This window comes from Passer montanus, unplaced genomic scaffold (genome assembly GCF_014805655.1).
Source record: "Passer montanus isolate IOZ18808 unplaced genomic scaffold, ASM1480565v1 scaffold108, whole genome shotgun sequence".
In the NCBI taxonomy this organism is placed as follows: Eukaryota; Metazoa; Chordata; class Aves; order Passeriformes; family Passeridae; genus Passer; species Passer montanus.
Genome location: NW_024357392.1, coordinates 1,108,243 through 1,131,701, shown reverse-complemented (window position 1 = coordinate 1,131,701; position 23,459 = coordinate 1,108,243). Strand labels below are relative to the sequence as shown.

The window sequence follows — 23,459 nt, the reverse complement described above, 5'->3', positions numbered from 1 at the left end:
GCCTGTAACCTTCAAGTAATTGCTACCAGTCAGCATTGCCAGTTGCACTTCCAAGGTCACAAACAGTGAAAAACACTCCTCCCTATGCAAACTCCCTCTCCTGCAAGGTTAAAGTGTTTCTAACCCCAAGCACCAGACATGATAAACTGCACAGGCTGTCCCAAGTTCATTTTAGCATTTCAGTAGCAGCCCACTGAAATTCATCTAAAATAAGGCTGTTGGCTAATGAAATACGGTTCTTCATAAGTCCAAGTGCATCCTAAGAAGATCAGATTGGCCAAACTCCTGCTGCTGATTTCAACCAGCATTTTGATCACCACTCGACTCCATTGGTTTTGTAGTTGAGGTGGTTCAGGGAAGGCTCAGGCAGGAGCACAAGGATGGGAGCAGAGTACTAACTTTGTAGTTGCTGAGGTGACACAGAGATTGTTCTCATTAACTGCTGCTGCTCAGCCTGACAGAGATAACCATTAAAAAAAATTATTTCAAATAGCTCACACCCTAGCAGCTGTTGGACATCTGTGAGGAGGAGTTTATAGTGCTGGGTGCCCAGATAACCAGAGACAGCACCAACTCAACTTCAAGTCGAAGAGGCACAGGTTTCACAGGGCAGCCCTTGCCAAAAGGCTTTAGAAATGAATGCCAATTTCAGATGACAGCACTACCCCTCAGTGATTTTAAGCTATTGGCAAGACCACTAACATCAGATACAAAAACTGTTTATTAGCCAACCTGGAAATGGCTCAATTCAGCCCACTTCCGTGCACTCGCTGCTTTACATGCCAACAGCAGTGGTACAGGGCAGCATCACTCCATTTACACAGGCTGAAAGTAAACATCCACTTGATCTAATGCTGATTGAATGCCAGTTTGCTTATGTAACAGTTCCAGAACTAAGGAAAAACATGGCACATTTTTGCTGTGTGCCAGAGAGGAGCTCCTCCCAAGCATGAGGGGCATATGGAATTCTTGCTGCTCTGCACGCAGCCCATCCATGTCAGAAGACATTCCCTGCTCTTGAGGCCACAGAGCAGCAGTTCACCCACTGGAGTTTAGCCCTTCCACCACCCCTAAAGAGGTACATGGTGAGCAGACGGAGGACTAATTTTCTCAGTAGGCATCCATGGACTTCTGGGACAGCCAGCACATCAATGGAAACTCCACGGGTTTAGATTAGTATCAGTTTTACACTTGGACCAGAAAATACTGACAGCAAGACCGTTTTCTGCGTAGCGGAAGCGTGAGGTATGAACTGGTGCAGGGGTTTTAACTGTGCAGTCCCTGCAGCAGAGCATTCAGCCTTTCTCCTGATGAAGATCTGGCACTACATTATACAGCAACTGGGGCACGTCCTAAACAGCCTCATGAGTCAGTTCCAGCAAGGAGTTCTTCTCATGGCCATAGAGTTTCTTCCAGTTTTATAGCCATTAAGGCAACGTTTTGGATCTATGCTAAGTCTCAGTTTAAACTAGACAGAATAAAAATGCTACTGATACTCTGTGGAGACCAAATCTTTCTCACCCAGAAGGAGAAAAAGCCCTACTATAATAATGCACTGCTAATATTAACATTTAGTCTATAATTAGATAAGCAGTCTCAGACTTCACGTGGCCTGCATGGTTAATTCTGTGCCTGAAGAGAACATTTTGATAAAAAAACAGCTAAAACTCTTAACAAGATTGCATGTACAAAAGATTTACATTAAAACCACATGAAACAAAACTTCATAATTGAAGTCATCAAAGCCTGTATTCATATTTTGAGTGATCACATCTAGAATCCTGAACCATGTTTAAAACTGTACATCATTTCCTTGTAATATACATCTCTTTAAAAATCAGTCTCTTGATTATTACGATAAGTTTAGTGTGTCTGGTGGGTCAATGAGCGATACTCCATGGTACCTAGAGAGGGAACAAAAGAGGCAGGATGTCATCTTGCTCAAGTGCTCTTTGCCACAAAGAGCAGCATAACTGCAGTAAAGCACATTTCCTACCAGGCAGGAAACATTCTGGGGCTTGTTGGCTGCCATGCCCCACACAGATTTTTAGGAGCATTAGGTATCACCAACTGTAGGAATATCAAGAAAATTCCTCCAGTTTCTACCTCACAGTACACCAAGTACTGCCTGACAAACCACAATGTAAAAACCCCAAGGAGTCTTGTCACCCTCTCACTGAAGAGGTGAATTTGGTTAGCTGAGTCTGCCTGAAGGCTCAAAAGATACATCCCACACCCTGCCAGGCAGTTACATGCTTGGACAACTCAGACATTAACACCTCCACAGATACTCACTTGGTACTCTTGTACTTTTCCCTTATGGACTGTTGTGTGTGCTGGGCTGCTTTGAGGTAGGTGTTGTGCAGGTCTATGAGGCAAGGCTTGATGTCTTCAAGGGTATAGCCGGTTACTTTGCACAGGGATTCAGGCTGAAGGGAAAAACAAAAGGGTGAGGGACATTGGAATGTTGCTGTTCACTTGTGCTGATCACCAGTGGTAGAGTTTTTGGCTTCCTGTTGAACCATATTTACCTCACCCCCCCCATCCCATTTTTCAAATGCCACAGGGAGCAATCCCTAATTAACAGCCTAGGAGCACAGAGGGGCTGCAATTCCTGCAGCCTAGGCCCAGCACTCAGAACTGTGTACAAATACACTGAACACACACAGAGGTTCTTGAAGGCTCACGCTGGAGTGCTACATACCCAGGCTTGTCCAGTGAGTGTGTAATCTGCCAGATGAAATGCTGCAGCAGCAATAACTGATGGCAAGTATTTCAGGTAAGGATCAGCATCAATTAGACTCAGCTCTCCCAGGTACTGCAAGGGAAATGAAAAAGGGAATCATCTGCTTCCAAAAGTTAACAGCTGCTTTAGAACCCTAACTTGAGCTTCCAATCCTGCCATCAGTTGGAAGGACAGCTTTTATCAGTTTCCACTTACTTTCTCCTTAAGCATCTCCTGCTAGCTACTGTCAAAAAGCATTCCCAACCATGCTTTCCCAGCACATTTTATATTTACAAACATATAAGAATTAAAGGGAAACCTGTAGTCAGATCTGACCCCTGCACAGTGAGACAAAGGCCTATGTTTAGGACCTCTGGTACCTAGCATACAGCTAGGATTTACTATAACTTCAGATGAAATGTTACCTGTGCTCTGCTCTAGAAATTAGCCTCTGGATTTAGAGCTTGCAGCTGGTTGAGGAGAAAACCAAACCTAAAGTCCTTTTTTGCCAAAGTGTGTGTGGGGGTAAGTGTGGCAGCTGTAGATAAGAGAGAGGGAAACATCTGTGTAGCAGTGCAACAAGCCCCAATTTCAAGTTCATTAATCTCTGCCTGCTCTGAGTAAGGGTGCATGCTTGAGCCAGGCCAAGTGCCAGCCTCTGATAAGAATGGAGCATCCCAAACAGAAAGTGGCAATAGGAGTGTTAGTTCCCAGCAGTGGGACACCACTTCTGGAGGAGCACAATTCATAAGGTGTATATATGTTATACATACCTGTGCAATAAGTACCTGCAATAAAACACTGATTATATGAGCTGAGCTAGTAATTCCTACTTACCATTGACAGGCTCTCCACTTTAGCATCTGTCTGCTGGTGTAGGAAGTACTGGGTGAGGAACTGGTTGATTGTTGGAGCTGCCAAGTCAAATGACAAAACCTTCAGAATTAAGTGCTCCATCCTTAGGACCTGCTTCTTGGTGTAGGTGTCGTCTGTGATGTAGACAAACTCGGCTACTTCAGGAGGGTAGATCTCTTCAAACTTTCTGCCAGGAGAAACGTTTATGAGTAAACAACTGAGTACTAGAAAACCACCAGCACTTAATGAAAGGCTCATTTAAATTCTGACTTGGCAAGGAGCTGGGCACTGATGCCAAACAAGCTTGCTGCAGTTGGTTCAGTAGCTCTTGAATCACCAGGATTTGAAATTAGAGAGCTACAACAGCATGATAATTCAGGACTGAGGAATTTAGTACTTGGAGTCACTGAAACTCCAGACTAACCCACTGAATTAGCAACTAGGGCAAGCACAACTTTCTTTTCACATGCCTTATGCATATTGCCTCAAATACTGTTTTAGATACTGGCTGCTATAGCTGGAAATAACAGATCCTCATTTTAGGGGCAGACTTCAAAGACAACTGCCAAGATTTTAGGTGGATAACTTCTGATTTTTATCCTAGTGTGAAGCCCTCCCAAGTCAGTCCTGCTCTAGGCAACAGAACAGCCACAAGATTTTCATCTGTACAAAACCAGTAGGTGGAACCCGAAATGAAGCAATTTCACTTACGATGCAAGCAGCATAGCTGCAGTACCCACAAGCTGAAGTTTTCCTCTCAAAACAGACATGGAAGAAAGAAACCTATCAATGTAATTTACAGCTAAGTGCAGGGTTTCGTTCTGTAATTTGTATTCTTCTCCAACTTCCACCAGCCAGTCCACAAGAATAGCCCGCATGTTGTTTGTGATATCAGGTTGCTTCTTCATGTAACCTATTTTGGGCTTGCACTTCACCTGTAGGTTTAGATGACAGATAAAGTTGAGGATGGACCATGTGCTGGTAGGGAAGCTACTGTTTTAACTCCATTTATCACAGTTTAACAAATCAGAAGTAAACACTGGTGAGTTTAGGATCAGTAAGTTCTATTTCTGTAATCTTGCTTTCCAGCTTGTGCATGGCACAATAAACTTTATCACAATGAACCAGTCCTGTGCTCTTATTTCTCCTCTAGCAAGCTCTAATTTAGTCACTGTCTTGGTAACTCACGCTCAGATACATTTCTTCATCCCAAACTCTTCCCCCATGGGCTGTATGCAAATAAGAAAAGGGACAGCAGCTCACCTCCATTTCCCTCAGGTACGTATGGATTTCATTGATATAGTCTGGCACGTTATTAACATTTGGTGCTTTTTCTTCTGTTTCTGAGGTTATTGAAATATCCATAATACTTGGAGAATCTAAGCAGAGGATAACAGCCATGTTAAAATGGGCACCATCTTGCTCACATCATTTCCTCACAGCACAGGGAACCTTGTGCAGGCTCACTCAGCTAGACTGGGAGTTGGGGAGGCTCTACAGAAGTGAAATGTTAGGGGAAGGGGAAACTTCCCTGTTGCCCTTTCTCCTTTTCCCGCTAAGAATAAAGAGATGGAAAACTCTCTTGCAATTATGTAGTGCTCAATGCACCCTGTGTTACCTTGTAACATAGATGTGGATCCTGCAAGCTTAGATTGTGGTTTACAACAGAGCAGGGGTGCAGGAGGTTTTTTTGCAGAAGCGGATCACAGAAAAATGAGCTCCCAGATATTCAGACATGTGCTACAGAAGATGGGTCTGGCAGTTCCCATTTTTTCACATACTGGCAAGAGCTCACAACACTTGCACCACTACCCGGCAGAAAAACCTTTTACATCTTGGGATCTGCCTGGGTAAAGTCCCCTTTAACTCTGTAATGGTAGCAAAGGGCAAGGCTTTATGGACTGATCTTGTCTGTAATCTGGCTTCTCTCATGAGGTACTGAGAGCTAAAGTTATAAATTATAAAACGGCCTAAAACAGCAGGGGATAAGAACGCAGAGGCTCAGCCGCACGGAAGAGCTGTTGCATCCCGGCGGCAGGCTCAAAGGAGCCAAACCAGCCTGCGTCCCAAGCCACAGCTCTCCTTCCCCTCTGCAAACCATTCCCTGGCTGAGGAGCCGGGCCCTGAGGGGGAGCAGGTGGGACGGGGCCTGCACGGCGCCGGGCTCTCACGTACCGAAGCTCAGCTCCATGGCGTTGCCCAGCGGAGCCAGGGGCCGCCGCTCCCCCAGGGTGCACACGGCCGCACGCAGCCCCAGCGCCGCCTCCTCCTTCTGCCCCGCCGGGACGCCCAGCTGCCGCCGCGGCTCCCGCTCCCCGTCGGGCTCGTCCACATGGATGGAGAAGGGCTGGTGCTGATGCTGCTGCTGCAGCCCCGCCGCCGCTCCATGGCCCTCGCAGCCGCCCCGCGCCGCCTGTGGGGAGAGCGGCCGTCAGCGCCCGGCCCTGACAGCTCCCGCCGCTGCCCCTTCCACAGCCCCCGCTCCCCCCTCACCTGCAGCGGGATCCCGGCGCGCTGCTGCGCTCCCCGCAGCAGCCCCAGCGCCACGCGGGTGCCGGCGGCGGGCGGCGCCGCCGCGGCTTTGCCGGCCGCCGGCGGGGGCACGTTCTCCTGGTTCTCCTGCTCCGCCAGCATGGCCGCGGCAGGAGCGGGGGGGCAGCGCGGCGGAGGCGACGGCGGAGGCGACGGCGGGGCCGGAGCGGCGGGGCCGGGGACGGGCGCGCCTGGAGCCGCCCGCGCCGTTCAAGTAGCCCGCGACTCTTGAACCGCCCAATGGGCGCGCGCGGCGTCACGGCCGCGCCGGATGGGGCGGACAGAGGGAGGGACGGACAGACGGACACGGAGGGCGGGGAGCCCCAGGCTGCCGGGGACAGCAGGCCCCGCGCCCGCCCCAGGGAGGGAGAAGAACCTCGAGCGTTCCCGCCGGGAAACGAGCTGGAGCTTGCCCAGCCAGGCTCTGTCCCGGGAGATGGGGGGGTTGGGTCGGGAGAAAAGGAGGCTGGAGACGGAGACCTCCAGCTCTCTGAAAGGAGGGGGCGTAGTGAGGTGCCCGCAGCGACGGGACAAGGGGAAAGGGCCTCGGGCTGAGACCTTAATAATCTTTCGATTACGAAAGAATCGCAGAGCACAAAGGTACTCGTGTTCCAACCACACTGCTCTGGGCAGGGACACCTTTCATTAGACCACGCTGCTCAGAGCCCCATCCAACTTGGTCTTGAACATTTCCAGGGATGGGGTATCCATAGTTTCTCCAGGCAACCTGGGCCGGGGGCCCCCCACCCTTAGATGAGACAATTAGTGAAAAAATTACCACTGTTAGGGTGAGTCACCATCCCCGGAGGTGTTTAAGAGGTGTCTGGATTTGGTGCTGGGGAATGTGGTTTAGGGGTTACAGTGATAATGACAAGTTAATGGTTGGACTTGATGATCTTAAAGGCCTCTTCCACCCTTGATGATTCTACCTCAGTTCAATGGCATTGATCTTTTTTACTTGCTAACAGATCTCTTGTCTCCACTGGCTGCTTTATCTCTTCTAATTTTAAATAAAACCAAGTGAGAAAATAGGTGGAGTTTTGAAATGAAGCACAGGGAGGCTGGAGAAGCACTGAGGAAGTTTAATGCCATCCATTCCTAAACAAATGTGGCTTTAAATGGAGCTGTCATCAGTCTAACATTTAGAGTTCTCCCCCTCTGCACACACCAGCTACATCAAGTCTGGTGAGATTCTCAATTACAAAAGGAAAAACTAAGTTAGGTAGAACTTAAACACACAGATTTATTCCAAATCCATCCAAGTCCCTGGAAACCAGTTTCTTCATCCATTCCTGTAGGGAACACAGGCTACTCCATGTCATCTTAAACAGTAGTGAAAACATTTTTCCCAAAAGGATATTTGGTATTTACATCTGATCTTTCTTGAGCTATTAACATGGTACATAAAACCTCTGCACACAGTTAACATACACAACAGTTTATGTGAAGTTTCCTACTGTATCCAATATGATAATAAATATGAATAAAACCTAAGAGCTGACAGTACAACAAAAGAGTAAAAGTGTTTTTGACTTGATACCAAAATGCCTTGGTTAAAACCAGAAAAATTACTCTGCTTTTTCCTTGTCAGGCGGCATCAAAAAAAGCGATCAATCCATCTTGATCACAGCCATCCAGAATTTCCAGAAGGAGAGGAACTTTGGTTTTCACATTGGTGCCTTTAAATTTAAATTTATCTATGAAGAGATCTGTGATCATACCTGTAAAGATAAAATTCCAGGAATTACTATTTATTTTCAGTAAGAGGTATGTCTACTTTTAATTCATGATTATGTACCAAGTATTCTAGTGGTTAGAAGAGTTTTTAAAGTTCATGTTTTAAACAATGGTTTAATTGTAAACAAATCCAAGCCACTTACCTTTTATACATTCTTAAGTGCCACCCTGAATTTGAACACAATCTTTAAACATGTCCACAAAGACAAGAATCATGTAAATACAAGCAGCTATTTCAGCCATGTCTCTGGACATTAAGCTCCATTTAAATAAAGCTGAATTGTCAACAAACCATAAAGTCTCTCGAGATGTGCAGGTTGTCTCTTGTATTCCTCCAGCAGCTGATCTGCCTCTTCCAAAATGCTGCGGTATTTTGGGAGCAGGAAGTCCACGTTGCCTTCATGAACTTGTAACTCCTCAAAGACAGTTTAAAATGGTAAGAGCTAACAGCAGGTAAGTATCATAAGAGCAGGTAAGTAAGAAGAAATTAAGCTTAGATATGTCAGAAGGAAGTACTTCAGAGGCAAGACAATCCCCTTCTAAACCAGCAAGTGTTATTTTCAGAGTCCCTCATTTTCTAGGCTTCTAATGAAATGCCAGATGTCCCTTCATAGACTGGATTCTCAAAATCCTGCATATTTCAGCTTCCAGCTCTCAGCCAGAACAGGATCACACCATGCAGACTCAAGCCTTGACCACACCTTCATTTTTAGTATAAGTGAATTCCTAAAAAGTGTAGCACTCAGTGAAGTCTGAAGGTGAAAGTAAACTCTGAAAGTATCACTGAATTTGTGACAGCAAGAAGTTTTGAATGCCCCTTCTGAAAAAACTCAGTCTATCAGCAGACCAGTTTGTCATGGTTGATAATACAGATCTTTTTATCCTCCAGAGAAATGCACTTCTCCCCTAGACAAGAGGTAATTATGTTGTGCACCATGAGTCTGCTGGGATACCAGCTTTCATCAATCTTTACATTATTTTACTGCCTGTCAATAGGTTACCATCGAAAAAATGAGTGACCAAAAAATTTGTCAGAGATTTGCTGTCTAAAACAAGCAAGATGTACAACACCATTATTATTGCAAAAGACAATGTGCATTAAGAATTAATTCTCTATTACTGTTTAAATCCCTGGTTTGCCCAAAAAATATTGTTTAAATCCCAAAACCAGCCCAAGTAAAACCTTTTAAGTGATAATAAAGAATCATACTGTTCTCATTGGTAGCCAGCTTTTTCTACTATCTGAAGAGCTCTGACAAGCATTTGATTGCCCCAAAAGCATGACAGAACTGGTTGAACATTTTCACCTCCATTCCCATTAAATTAAAAAAAAAAACAAACAAAAGAACTTGATGATGGTGACAGGAAAATCCTGATTGTTGGAATCTCTAAGAACTGAGATGAGCTGCCTAACTGGTACCTCCCAAAGGCTATTGAGGAAGGTATTAAGGAAAAGATTCAAAAGCAGATGATTTAGAAATTGTGAGACACTGGGATGAAGTTCCAAAGCAAAGAAGTTGCATCTGGCCTGGATGACCTAAAAAACTATAAATATTAGGAGGAAGAGGGACAGAAGCAGCTGGAAAATAACAGCAGGCTAGGAGAGAATATTAGATGATAAACCTGGCTGTTCTTCTATCATCCAATTTAAGCATGTTCAGTAATCCTACATGTCATTCACTAGTAATACAGCAAAAAAGAGAATTTTCCTTGAAGAAATTTGCCTCTTAGACACTTAAAATGCATGCTTTAATTTAATGTAAGGGAACAGACCCCACATGACACACACCTGACTTGAGCCACAGTTTTGTATCTGACAGCATAACCTCCCATAAAAACCAAACTCCAAGAGTTCAGATACTTACTCTCAAAGCATCTATTAAGTGCACCTTCTTGGCTAGCAGCTGCTGATACTCTAATTTAGGGTGGATAAGCTTTAATGTGTGCCTCACAGATTCCTCATTTACATCTAGCAGGGAGTAAAAAAGAACACAAACAAGCAAATGAGTACTACATCTTCCATTTAGGGGAATAACAAATGAACTGAAGGACAACAAAACAGAGAAGAATTTTTACCATATGATATGTTGAGATTAATCTTCCTTTTAGTAGCTTCTTTGGAAAGCACATCTTTGAGGATGGATATTGTAGAGATATTGTCAGACTTAAAATATCCCTCGCCTTTTCTATAAAAGAAGAACAATTTAAAATCAACTTGAATACACATGCATGCATTAGGTTTAGTCATGGTATTTTACCTGTAGGTACTTTCAAGCTGTGTTCCCAGGAAAGTGTTCTGAAAATAAAAGGTGATGCACTCTCCAGCAGGAGTCTTTTCAGGCACCTCAGGCAAGCAAAACACAACCCAGGAGTGAATTTCAGCAAAACTGAACTGGCCTTTGAGCATCAATGTATTCATGGGCCTGTGACATTGTGAAATTAAAAGAGAAAAAGGACAGTTAATAGTTAAGAAGGAGGAGTTAAGAGGTTTTTACACTGTCCATGTAAAAACAGTTTAGTTTCACACGGTGGTTTCCTTTTAATCAGCACCCTGTAAAAAATCAGGTCTCTCCCTAAGTACAGGTACATATTGTAGATTACAGCTATTTTTCTGTACTTCAAAATGCAGAGCTACATGCACATTCAAGTTTTACCTCCCACCTGGCATGTCAGATCTAGGAAAAAAAAACAAGTTGGAAGTTTTTGATGTCCCATTGCAAGTTGTTAAACCTGAAATTTAGGACAAAGGTAAATAACTGACAAGAGCAAATATGACTAAGACAGAGCCTCAAGAGCCTCCCATGCTGTAAACCTCAGATGCAGCATTTTTATCAAGCACAAGGCATAGTGGAGCTCATTTGCACACTGAAGCCTTTGGTAGCCTCCCTTCCATCTTTCAGTTTTGGTTTGAACAAGCTTTATTGCCTCAACAACCTTGGAGGCAATACGAGATGTTAGTGAGGTGGGCAAAAATCCATCAGAAACTGTGTAAAATACAAAACTCCTATAACAGAGAGATAAAGGTAAAATGTCTTGGCTCAGTTTTGGGGCCAAGTTAGCTGTGAGAAAAAAATAGAGGAAAAGGGTGGAGCAGAGAGTGAGGCTGAAACTGAAAAGACACAGTTACTTACAGAGGAAAGTTTCCTTTCTACCACACCCCCAGCTCTACTAACACATAGGGCTGAACTATAACCCAGGGCAGTAAAATGAAAAATAGCCCCAAAATAAGAGCAGCAAGGAGCCCATTTAATCCATATTTTCTATTAGGAAATCCATGAAATGGAACTACAGGCTCAAAAGTGTATGTTAGGGGTTAGAAATTGCATACTTCAGTGTACTGAGCAAATGTTTCAGCTGCCTTTTTTCCAAGTGAAAAAAGGCATTGATTTTTCTTTGCACATACCTGTCCTGGTCAATAGAATGAGTTCTCTGATGAAGTGAAAGTGGCTTAATTTGATATTGAAGAACTTGACAGGTTTTTGGTTGGATTCTGGGAGTTATGTATGCTTGAAGTGTCCCATACTGTCCTTCGATCGAGCGAACCTGCAGAGAGGAAAGAAGAACCCACAGAGAAGAAGAAAAGGAAAAAGATTATTTTACCACTGTTTGGAAATTTAGTGAATATTTAAAGTATGTTAAAGAAAGCCTCTAGTATTTCAAGAGTATTTATAGTACTACATTTATTTGATAGTGCCACTATAAATAAAGCAGATGAGTTTTAGAACTAAATGGAGCACAGACCAGTGAAGTGCTTCTGTATTAGATGAATTAAATATTAATAAAATAACACCCTCTAACTCATTTTCTGATCAGTTAAAATAAAAAGCCTCAAAAATTGAGAGTTTTACATAAACACGTATCAGATTAGGAGGCTGCAGTAAAACACAGAAAACCTCATGCCTGTGGGCAAGCTGAGGATTTTCCTAATCAGGATTGCCTTCATTATTTCCTGTGGTAGTTGCCATAAAATGTGAGAATTTGGTGGATCCTTAAAAATAAATTCCAAAACACCCACATGCCTTTGAGTATAATAAGCATGAAATGACAGGATTTGCTTCCTCTCCAAAATACAAATTGAGCCTATACTCCCTTGTTAGTTCCCAATGTAACTTCCTTTAAACACTTCAGAGAATAAAAAATGACAGAGCTTTCTTTCCCACACCTCCCTCAGCTTTAAGTTCCACACATTGCCTTCAGAATCCTGTGTTTTCCCAATCTGTGGTGTCCCCACTACTTTCATCTTAGGGACACTCAAAAAGATCCCAGGCTCTCCTCTGACATATTTTTAGAAGCCCTTAGAAATCCTAAAGACAAATAAAAAGGAACACAAGCCTCAGGTTAGAATGTTTCAGGAAATAAACAGCAGTAGAAATTGGACTGATCCACATGAAGAACTCTTCATTCCAAAGCAGGACTAACCATTAATTTTATAGAACATATTTTTGAGCATTTTACCTTAAGTTCAAGTCTTGTAGTATTTGCTTGGCATCTGTAAGTTGCAAGAAGAAAGTTGCTATTTGGCTGAAAAAAGGGGAAAAAAAAAAACCTAAATAGGAAAATAATGCAAAATAGGTCTGTGGATTCACAAAATTTCTACTGGTCTGTTTTAACTGTAGCTATGTTACAGTGAAGTTTTTGCTATGCATGTACAGTTATTTACAAGAGTTAAATACAAAAAAGCAATCCTTGGTTCCCCTGAATAAAAGCAATCCTTGGTTCCCCTGAATGTTTTATTTATGATAGCATTAGTTTTAATTATGATAGAATTAAAAAAAATAAAAAGCTCTCTCTAAGAAGAATACAACCAAAGCCTCTTACACTCTTTAATATCTCTACAAAGATTACATAGATACCTACTTTTCATCTGAAAAATGCATGTCAGCCTGCCCCACTCATCTGCAAAATTAGTTCAACATTCAAAAACTAAAGCAGGATCAGTAAGAAAATACACCCCAAAAAGCACTAAGTTAATCATCACAACTGGCACAAAACCTAAAATAAAAAGCTGATTTCTGGGAGCTCCAGGGCAGAACAATGATGTGCAAATTCAATTCTTAAAACTAAAATAAAGAACTGTTAGAAGGGAAAAGATTTTACAGAAGACTTTCATAAATTGTAAGGTCATTTCAGGATTTTCTCCCTGGCCCTCAGTGTCAATAGTAATTCTGTAACTATTTAAGTCTGTAGTTATTACATATTAAAAAAGGCATGCAAACATTTAAATCCCCACACAGCAGAACTGTCACATTCTAAAGATATTTTTTAGAAATTAACTAAGTAAAAAATGTAACACCCTTCAACTAAATTACTTGGAAGTAAATGTATATGAATCTGTGGAATCCAGAGAAGAGAGCAATACTGAATGTGTCTCTCACAATCCTCCTCAGGACAAAAAAAAACAAAAAGGAAGAGAGCAGGTATTTTTGCATATTTAGGTTTGCCTTACGTCAGGACCTGCCTTTAACTACTAATTCTCCAGTATCTCTAATGAAGCTCTGTTCCCTACAATTACCAGATGAGTAGTTAACTGAATGTATTTTAAATCAGAGATATAAAAATCCAAGTTCTATTTTTACCACACAATATTAAGAGTTTCCATCACACCATCTCTCCAGACATCACCTCCTCGGTTTCACTCACCTCAGAATCACAGCTGCTAAAACTAACAACGGCAGAATTTTTATCCACATCCAGCAAGTCTAGTGGGACATCACTCTGCAGAACACAGGAGGAAGGAAAAAAAGTGCTTACATTCCTGAGTAGCTCTAAGTGCATTTATCCTCTGACTGTCATCAAGCTTTGTAAGGACAGAGAGGCAAGAAGATTTCTTCATCTCAGAGGCAAAAGCCTAACAGACATGCAGCTTACTACTTAATCCTGGAGTAACATCTTTCTTATTCCCTTCAGAGTCCTGAACTCCTGGGGGGCTGGTTTACCACAACCTCAACGTAAAATCTGTGACTGTCTTTCAGACATGAAAGGTAGATTAAACAATTTCATTATTTCTCATTTTGCTGTGGAAACATCTGATATTATAAAGTGGCAAATTAGCTGTAGCTTAGCATTGCTCTGTAACATCCTTAATAAAAACAGGATTTTTATTAATAAGTGAAAAATAAAATCCTACAGTACTTCTTTCCCATTTGTTATAGAACAACCACCTCCCTTTCCTTGTCACATTTTTCCTCCTTGTCACGTTTTTCTCCTCCTGCATTTCTCAAAATAAGGTAATTCAGTACTGCTACTCTTTCTGACTACCAAAGATGGCATTAATTTCAGCTGATACAGTAGGAGGAATAATTAATTAAGGTTGCTATAAAGGGCAGGACTATTTCTCCCCAACTGCACACAAATCAGACGCTGTTGCACACTGGAAGTGAACAGGTGGCCCATAACATTCTGAAATTAATTTTCCACTACAGAGGGCACTTAACTGGCAAGTGAGGATGTGCACCTCATTTAATTGGTGTTTAAATAAGGATAAATACCATGCAAAAGCAAACACAAAGTTACAAAGAAATCTTCTGTTACAGCAGCCACTTTGGTCTATTCTGGTAATGTAAAGTTGCTCTGCTCAATATGAATTTGTTGTATTTGCTGCCCAACAAGCATGTCCTTAAGATGCTGTAACTTGGCTCTTTGAACTAGAAAGTCTCTGAGTGTTTTATTTATGCATCAAGAAACCCAGCAAGAACAAAGCCCCACTGACCTGCACCAGGACATTATCTATGGCTGTCTGCACCTCCAAGATGAGGCTGTAGCTGGCATCATCCTTGTTCAGTGTGAACTTGTCATTGACACTGAAGGCAGGTACTGAGGAGACTGCAGTGCTGGAGTGAGAGGCCTGCTGGTATTTCTCCCGTTCCTGAAGTACTTTTATCTGCAATTGCTCCAACTCATTCCTAGAAAAGGGAAACCACTCATAATGTCTTCAAAAAAAGGCAACTATAGAGCTACCCTAGAAATTAAATAGTTTCAGCTTGCAAGGCAATCATGTTTATCTCCTGTCCTCAATTTTCTAGCCAGAAGTGACTGATGGCTCCCCTTAGATGTACTTAGCAAAGATAAAATAAAAACTATCACATGGATACGTGGATTTTACATGTTCCCTGCCAAAAGAGGTTTTTGAGAAACAGGAAAGGACAAACTTTTCCTTTCAAGAGTACAATGTATGTTCAATAATATGGTAGTGACTTCTTTCCTGCCATCATTTAGAAGCTATAGAGCAGCAAGGAAGAAAGGAATCTTATCTTGCTGATACTGAGGCAGAAAGCATTAAGACATCATCATGTGAAGGCAAGATAGAAAAAGACTATGAAATGAGGCTGCTATTAATTTCTACTTTGAAAAGGTTTGATTCTACTTCTACATATATTAGTGATAATGAAAATTCAGTGAGATAGGAAGGAAAGATGATATTTCAGCTTTTAACATTTCCATTCTTCCATTTAAATTTCTTTCTAGCACAATTACCTTAAGGATGAAATCTTGTTCTGCATTTCTTGACTTAATTTTAGTTCTTCACCTGATCCACCTTCTCTATGGACAGGTTCTGTAGTCAGTCCTGTCAGCCAGCCTAAACCAATATATGAAGTTTATATTCCTTATAAGCTAAAAAGAAAATTCTACACTCAGCTATTGTATGTGTGGAGTGATGTTTGTTCCACACACTGGGTAGAGAGAATTGAGCCCAATTTAATCCCTTTTTGTAGGATTAATCCTAGACATCAAGCACCATTTTTTATGGGTTTCATGCTTAAATTGGAAAACATTACTTTTTTTCATTAAGTACTTTGAGCAATAAATTCCTCTTTAAACAGTTTTTAACTGTTGGATTAACTTGTTGGAGCAGTTGGATTTTTTTCTGACAAAACCTTGAATTACTGAAAACAAAAGCTGTGCAATGTGTTTATAGCAAACTGAATGCTGCTCAGTGGGCTTAGAGGTTGGATGTTGCTGCTTGAAAAAAGTTATGCTTTTGCTTACTAAATTACATTTATTTCTAAAAGCAAATACTAATTGATTATATTCTGATACCTCAAGCATGACACGCAGACATGAATGGGTGTTTATAGCTCTGGTTCCCTTCCAACATCAGTCTAGTGCACATCCTACCAGAATTCACCTTTGAAAGCCCACAGGGGAACATGGGCTTTCACTTTTTCCTTTCCTTCTATGATCCATGGATCTTTACAACATTCCCACTACAAGAAGCCACAAAGGACTTAGGCTGCAACAGTACCAAGTACTGCCAATCACACCAAAGCACTTCATATGAGGTCAGGTGCAAGGGTCTTTTGACCCTCAAAAACGTTTAGAAGAGGTACTTGGAACACCATTATTTCTCAGTAACTGACTGAGGATTGTATCTTGCCAAATGACATGATTTTCATTACAAGAAGTTTTAATAGGTTAACTTTTAGCACCTAAGGTAACTAAAGGGAGATAATTAGCAATGTTTTAGCTCCCAGCAGCTGACATATGCAGCATGTTTATCATGGCCTGTGTCACACACAGGCCAATAGCTCAAGACTTAGAGGAGCTGCTGAGGTGCCTCACATGGGGGATCTTTATTTCCTACTAAAATCAAAATCCATTTAAAGCACTGTGAAACTGAAAAGGAATGAAATTATCTAGAAGACAGAAATCTAAAATAAAACCATGCTTGTATATCAATATTTTTCATATATATTAAAAAATCATAAATAATTCCTTCAGACATATTCATTAATTCATTACATTAAGGCTGCAGTTTACATCAAAATATAGTCAATGACTGTGTTATGCATGATGAATATCTTAAGATATGAAATCCCCACAGTTCAAATGTAGGAAACTTTTTGAAGTGTAAATATTAAATCAGAAGAGATCTTTTCAACACAAAATTTTAAGAGATGTGAGTTGCACTAACAACATAACCTGCTTAATTTTATCACCTCACCACACGTGGCATTTACTGTGTCAATGATATGAAGCTTACCTGAGTATGTTGCTGCTAAAATTTCATCATAGCCATCTTTTCCTACACAGCCACCCTGGATTGATGCAATGCTCTCTGATAAAGCCTTCAAATAAACACATTCAAGCAGAGGGAAATATCACTGGACTCATTTTAGAAGGTTTTAGAAGATTCTACTCTACATAGCAAACATATGGAAAACCTGAATGTAAAACACTAAGATAGTGTTTTTCCAGCAGAAATTAGGAATCTGACTGAAGTGGAATGATCTCTCTGGATCCAATTACTAGTTCAAACCATTGACAACCAAAGTAATTATGGTCAGTGAAGCCCTGGCAGCTTCCATTTATTAACCCGTAAATCACAGACTGTGCACAACACTCTCAGGTTTTTCACTCAGAGAGCAACTCTGTATTAGGTTTCAGCCAGCAGTCAACTAAGCCAAAACTTTAACACACACTCTCTGTATTATTTTGATTTTTGCTCAAATAACAACTACTTCACTTTCTGGTTCTTACATGTTACCATACTAATTTGAAGGTCATATTGTCAACGTTACAAACCTCTTAAATGAAAACCAAACTACATATTTTAGCAGTAACAATCATCTAAGTTTTGAAGCACAGATTTTTATTTTTAATTAATGGTTTTTTTCCCAGCAGAGTATGAAGGATGAGGACTTACATAATCATGTCGAAGGACAGGATCATCAGCACTCTCAAAGTTATAAATCTCTATCATTCCATCATCTCGTCCAACAAGTAATTCCTTAACTCCGTCTCCCAGAATGTCAAAACTATCAATGCACAGAATACCTAATGAAGAAGAAAACAAAGCCATTTGCTTCATCTTTATTAGTTTATGATACAATAATACACAGGCCACACTCAGTTACACAGAAAGAGGGTCCTAGCCAGCTTTTAAGGTGTTAGTAATGAGATTTCTGGATCAGTCCTCAAGGCTGAAGTCCCTCTCCTGTACTTCAGGTTCAAGGTTCACTTTTTTAGCTCCATATTTCATAGAAAGACTAAGGACATACTAGGAAGCATTTTAAGAAAATAATATGGTGATAAACACTTATAATTAAATAAAAATGTATTTACACATTCCATTCCTGATCTTGTCCTTTACAAAGCACTAGGGGCTAACAGATGTTCCAGAAGCAGCACACCAAGGTTAAAACTGGGAAAGTTTTGATCAGTTATTGTGGAGACATATTCCACCTTCAGACAAAACCCTTTATTATGACTCTTTAGAGACCTTAAAACCACTGCACATCTCATAAGTTTGGCAGGTGTATTTGCCAAATATATACACAGACTTAGAAATAGAAAAATGAGAAACATCTCAGTCAATCATATTTGAATCAACACTGTTTTATACAAACACCACTTTAAAAGTAGCATAAAAACAAGTTTGCTAGAATACTGGAAATTATATGAACACAAAATCCAAAGCAACACAAACTGATTCAAATTGTCAGATGATCAGAAGAATGAAACAGACCTTAGTCATATTAATATCACATACTGATACAATATGCCTCCAAAGTTATCTGTGAATAAGATTTCCTGATTACCCTACTCTTGACAAAGCCTCAGGTATGCTGGAAAGCTAAAGAGTGAGAAATTGAGACGTATCACATACCTCCTCTCTTCTTTTCATTTCCAATTTCCCACCTTGGTACTGCCTTGGTACCAGTAATCTGGGTAAGACCCAATTTCCCATCAGAAGTCCCATACACAATTTCTTCCCCAGAGTCACCTGAACACAGAAACTGAATTTAGAATTGATAAAATCCATCACACCAACTTCAAAATGTTGTGTAGTTACACTCTCCAGCCCATAGGAAAGGAAAACAGTGAATTAGTGACATGCAATGGAACTGTCAGGCTTCAAACCTGAAAACAAATCCATGAAAACTGCACCCATCCTGATAATTTCCTTGTGGCAATCACTATTCTGTGTTTGGCTGCACCCCTGCACTTGGGTTCTTCCTAAAAACCAGCCATAATTTATTACTATATATTTCAGCAAAGTTAGGCTGAAGCGTAAAGGCTATTCAATGGACTTCACAGAAGAAAAACAGAGAAACCCTTTAACAACACACACCCAGCAGTGAATTGTTGTGCCAAAATTTCAGCAATTAAGAACTACTTTTCCAAACCAGCTCTGGATGTCTGTCACACAGTCTAACTGGAACTAAATTAAGCACCAGATTAACACCCTAAAGCGATTTCTATGAGGTTAGAGGAGATCAGCAAGGAGGAGGATCAAAACTATTTTAAGTTTGAACCTTCCAGTCTCAGTTTATGTCAGCTCAATATTCTCATCCATCCATGTATTCCAGTTATGGAAATCCATGTGTAAGGGAAACACAAACCAAAAATCTCCACATGACCCCAAAAGTCCAGTTTGTTTTTACACAGTGAGACCCCTCAGACCTCACTAGTGTTGTAAAAGGCATTCAATTAAATGTGAATATAATTTAGAACTGTCTAAAACAGTCATATCACTATGTCTATGTCTCTATGTCTATATATATCTGTGTAAAAAAATTACCTTGCATAGTCACTTTTTGGCTACATTTTTAACATCAGCTTAAAAATCAAGATAAAATAACTAATGAAGACAAGCTACAAAATCTTAAAAATATAGTAAAATAGTATTATTAATTATGTGTATATTCAAAGTCTTGTTACCCCCATTTCCATTGCTCAGAGCAAGAACAGTAGGTGGTCCAGGAAGTTCTACTTCATACAGCAAATCAGATCCCTGAAGACAAAGAAAACAATCTTCAATGAATTTGTTAAAAACACCCCAAAAAAACATAATCAAAACAACAACAAAAAACCCCCCAAAAAACCAACAACCCCAAAACACCAGCCACATACTGAACCAAAGCCCCACAATGACAAAATTGTTATGGATCATACCAAAAGGCAATATTTACTTATTCAAACTCCTATTGGAAAACCATTTCTAAGCCAAAAACAGGGTGAAGTCTGTAGAAATAAAACATAGGACTCCTGAAATGTTATTATCATTAAAAATGATCCAGAAACTCATCTGGCAATTTAATTTGTTAAACCTCTTAGTATCACTCACGGCTTCTTGCAACAGTAATTGATCAGAGCAAGAATTCCCAAAGTGATAAAGACTTCAGGAAATTAAATGTGTAGGTGAGCACTTTTAGTTAGAAGGGACCAATTTGTCATCAACTTCCACCTATGAATTCCAAAGCCTGTTTATAGTGGTTTCCTTAAAATCCTCATTTTTTACAAGTTTATGGGAATGATTTTCTTAAAAAAAAAAAACCAGCAGAAAGGGAATGCACCAGCAACAGCACTGCCAAGCAAGGCACAACACGCTGACCCTTATGATGTTTAAGCCATGCTGATACGTATTCCCTTAATAATTAGTGCAATTCCATAGCATCCACACATAAAACAAAAAGAAGGAGGCATTTTAACCTGTAACACCCTGAGCACTCTGTCCTGACACGCAAGCACCGGTGTGATGCAGTTCACTCTGTCTACAGGAAGGCAGAGAACATCGTTGATTTTATCTCCTGATAGGAAGTAGTGCTGGTCCTTGCAGTCACAGTAATGGTTATAGATGTAGCTGGCACAGAGAAAGAGATCTGCTCCTGAGATGTACCTGAGGAGAAGAAAACACATCCTGTAGCATCTTGCTGCAGCAAGAGTCCTTTATGCTTTTATGCCTTACTATGCCCCCAGTGCCAAGGTATTATGGGGCCCTGCAAGCTGTTCCAGCTTTTAGAGTTCCTTATAAATGCTAAAACCACGTGGTTTCTACAGCTCTCACATTTCCACTCTGTATTCAGGTAAATCCCTAATAATATCTTTATAGAAATTTCATTATTATTGTATTTTTTATGCTGATTTGTCTATGGCAACATCTTAAAACGCAATCCAAAAAACATTTTGCTCCAGGAGCTACGTGGACAGGACATACTGTGGCAATAACCCCAGCTCTCCTCACACAGCTTTTGCACTGCTGTGAATACCTCCAGACCACTCCCAATTCCCCCCACACCTCCAAGACTTCTTCATAATATTCCCAATTCCTCCTAGAGGCTGCAGCACAAGCTGAAGCTGGACTGGCACTTAGTGCCACCTACACAATATGCTTAAAATTATTCCATAAAATCATAAACTAACAATCTGCTACAGCTCTCAAAAAAGGCAAAACATCATACATACATAGCTTTGATGCTTTCAGTAAGGTTAGTTTCAAAGGAAAGAAACTGCTTCCCTCTTTTTGTGAAACCTCTGACTTCAGATCCTATAGCCACAAAAATTTTCTCTTGTGGTGTATTAAGAGCTCCTCCCAGCTCCAATCTGGAGATCCTTTGTCCTGGTAGTGTCTTGAACACTGGCTGTCAACAGAAAAGCAATTTTCGTCATCACAATATCATATTTATCGTAATCTTTTAACATAAACATTAAGAAACTTACTTTACAATTTCTGGCAAAACTAAGATGCAATGGGTTGTACACAGATAAAAATAATCTGTGTATTTATCTTCAGAACCACAGAGCAACCAAGCATTTTATGAGAAAATAAATACAATAAGCTTTAAAACATAATAAATTAAAACTTCATTACTTCATTGTTATTAATTCATCCATGGGAAAAATTCAGCACTGCTGTCAGCTAGTCTATGGTTTGTGTTTTATTTTAAAGAACAACACACATGCACTCTCTCCCTCTCACATGTTACATTCTTATTCCAGAAGTCTACATTGATTTATTTGTATTGTTATAGAACACTTATGAGCTAACCATGAACTTCCTGGAGAAGAAAAAACAGTGAAATAAAATAATTTTTTACTGAGCTGGGCATAAAAAGCAATCAGTTTGTCCAAATCCCTAAGGTGATTTAATGAATCCCTGCAGTTTTTGTCTCGTTACAATAACTGTATGTGCCCAGGCTTAAGCCCAATTTAGCTGAAGTGCAAAATGTGCAGAAGTTATTTTTTTTTTCTCCACATTAGTTTTTGACTACAACGGTGGAGAATTCTGTGCTTGACCAGGCATGAGATCAGCATGCCCTCACCACAGTTAGGAATCAGTCCACAGCTCTACCTAGACACCTTCCACTGGCATCTTATTGCCACATCAATAAAAAATGGACTTTCAAAGTTCACTGGGAAGAACATTCCGAAAATAAAATTTTAAATGGAACATTTCCACTTACCACAGCTTCACCCTTTTTTATGCCAAAACACGTAACGACCCCATCCTGATCTCCAACAACCACCTTCAAAAGTAGAACACATGGTTATTTTTTATTACACACAAAGCTGTGGTTTTACATAGTGCTCCTCCTGTATTCATAGAATCACAGAATGGTTTGGGTTGGAAGAGACTTGAAAGATCCCTTGCCATGGACAGGTTGCTCAAGTTCCATCCAACCTGACCCTGAACTCTTCCAAGGCTGGGGCAGTCACAGCTTCTCTGGGTAACCTGTGCCAGTACTTCACCACTCTCACAGGGAAAAACTTTTCCCTAATATTTAATCTAAACCTACTCTCCTGTCAGTTTTTGCCATTGCCCCTTGTCTAGTCGCTACATGCTACTGGAAATAGTTTCTCTATTATAAAATTAATGATATTTTCGTATATTCAAGGACTTAAAATTTTAGATTACATATGGGAGTAAATTACTAAATTACATATAGGAGTACACTTTAAAGATCTATAAAAAGTATTAGAAATAGGATGTTGAACAGCAGTCCAAGTACAGGCATTTAGAATCCTTTTCCTGCTTCTAACTGTAAATGTCAGCAACCATGAGGCAAAGATGTATTTGGGAAAAGTTGTGTTTTCACATTAAAACTTTATTACTGAAGGAAAAAAAAATGCAGCTTTTTTTTATTGAGTTTCCCTAACAAGGTTTCCTTAATAAAATTAAGAAATACTTAAAAATAAATATTCTATAGAATCATCAAGGTTGGAAAAGACCTTTCAGATCATCAAGTTCAAGCATCAAGTTGTCATTATTGCTGTAACCCCTAAACCATGGCACCCAGTGCCAGATCCTCCTTAACACCTCCAGGGATGGCGACTCCACCAGCTCCCTGGTCAGCCTATTCCAATGCCTGACCATCCTAACAGTAAAATATTTTTTTTTAATATCTAATCTGAATCTCCCTTGTCTCAGCTTCAGAGCATTTCCTCTCGTCTTAAGTGTCAGTAAAACCAAAACAGAGAAATATGGAAGAACTCCCTTGCAGTTTCAGCAACGCCGTAAAGTAGAAAAATTCCTTCCCGTTCCAAAGTTTTCCAATTACAAATTCGGATTTTTTCTTTTCTACTTTTTTTCTTTTTCCAAAAAAAGGTTTTCCAAACCCCCAAAACGGGGTTGCGCAGTCTTTCCCTATGGCGTCCCACATCTAAGGAAACTCTGGAGATGATTAGCGCTAGGGTGAGGCCCAGGGCAGGAGAGGCAGCGAAGCACCAGGCGCTCGGTACCTTCTGCGTGGCCTTCTTCCCGGAGGCGGGCAGCAGCCTCATCGTCTTCTGCGCCGTCACTCCCACCTGTGGGTGCAAGAGACGCTCCAGAGCGGGGCCCGGAGCCTCGGGCCGCTCGCAGGCCCCGCCGCCCGGCCGCCCCTCGGCCCCG

At 40.8% G+C, this 23,459-nt stretch overlaps 2 protein-coding genes across 2 annotated transcripts in view; both read right to left on the bottom strand.

The window, feature by feature from the left end:
• Window positions 1-706: 706 nt before the first annotated feature.
• CCNA2 (cyclin A2) lies at window positions 707-6,248 on the bottom strand. The gene is made up of 8 exons (XM_039723045.1): window positions 6,074-6,248; window positions 5,756-5,993; window positions 4,844-4,959; window positions 4,292-4,515; window positions 3,563-3,767; window positions 2,705-2,818; window positions 2,296-2,429; window positions 707-1,904 (listed from the first exon to the last, which is right to left on the bottom strand). The coding sequence occupies exons 1-8, from the start codon at window positions 6,212-6,214 to the stop codon at window positions 1,853-1,855; spliced, it is 1,224 nt and encodes a 407-aa protein (XP_039578979.1). The 5' UTR covers window positions 6,215-6,248; the 3' UTR covers window positions 707-1,852.
• A 787-nt stretch (window positions 6,249-7,035) lies between these two features.
• Window positions 7,036-23,459, bottom strand: part of BBS7 (Bardet-Biedl syndrome 7) — a 16,726-nt gene continuing 302 nt past the window's right edge. The window contains exons 2-19 of the mRNA XM_039722985.1: window positions 23,309-23,374; window positions 22,033-22,095; window positions 21,035-21,210; window positions 20,282-20,468; window positions 19,511-19,583; window positions 18,456-18,572; window positions 17,493-17,623; window positions 16,830-16,914; window positions 15,323-15,425; window positions 14,559-14,751; window positions 13,490-13,564; window positions 12,305-12,370; window positions 11,253-11,392; window positions 10,108-10,272; window positions 9,926-10,035; window positions 9,715-9,818; window positions 8,142-8,265; window positions 7,036-7,833 (exon numbers count right to left, since the gene is read on the bottom strand). Coding sequence (XP_039578919.1) covers window positions 7,700-7,833; window positions 8,142-8,265; window positions 9,715-9,818; window positions 9,926-10,035; window positions 10,108-10,272; window positions 11,253-11,392; window positions 12,305-12,370; window positions 13,490-13,564; window positions 14,559-14,751; window positions 15,323-15,425; window positions 16,830-16,914; window positions 17,493-17,623; window positions 18,456-18,572; window positions 19,511-19,583; window positions 20,282-20,468; window positions 21,035-21,210; window positions 22,033-22,095; window positions 23,309-23,374 — 2,112 coding nt within the window. The 3' untranslated portion in view covers window positions 7,036-7,699. The remainder of the gene's footprint in view (window positions 7,834-8,141; window positions 8,266-9,714; window positions 9,819-9,925; window positions 10,036-10,107; window positions 10,273-11,252; window positions 11,393-12,304; window positions 12,371-13,489; window positions 13,565-14,558; window positions 14,752-15,322; window positions 15,426-16,829; window positions 16,915-17,492; window positions 17,624-18,455; window positions 18,573-19,510; window positions 19,584-20,281; window positions 20,469-21,034; window positions 21,211-22,032; window positions 22,096-23,308; window positions 23,375-23,459) is intronic.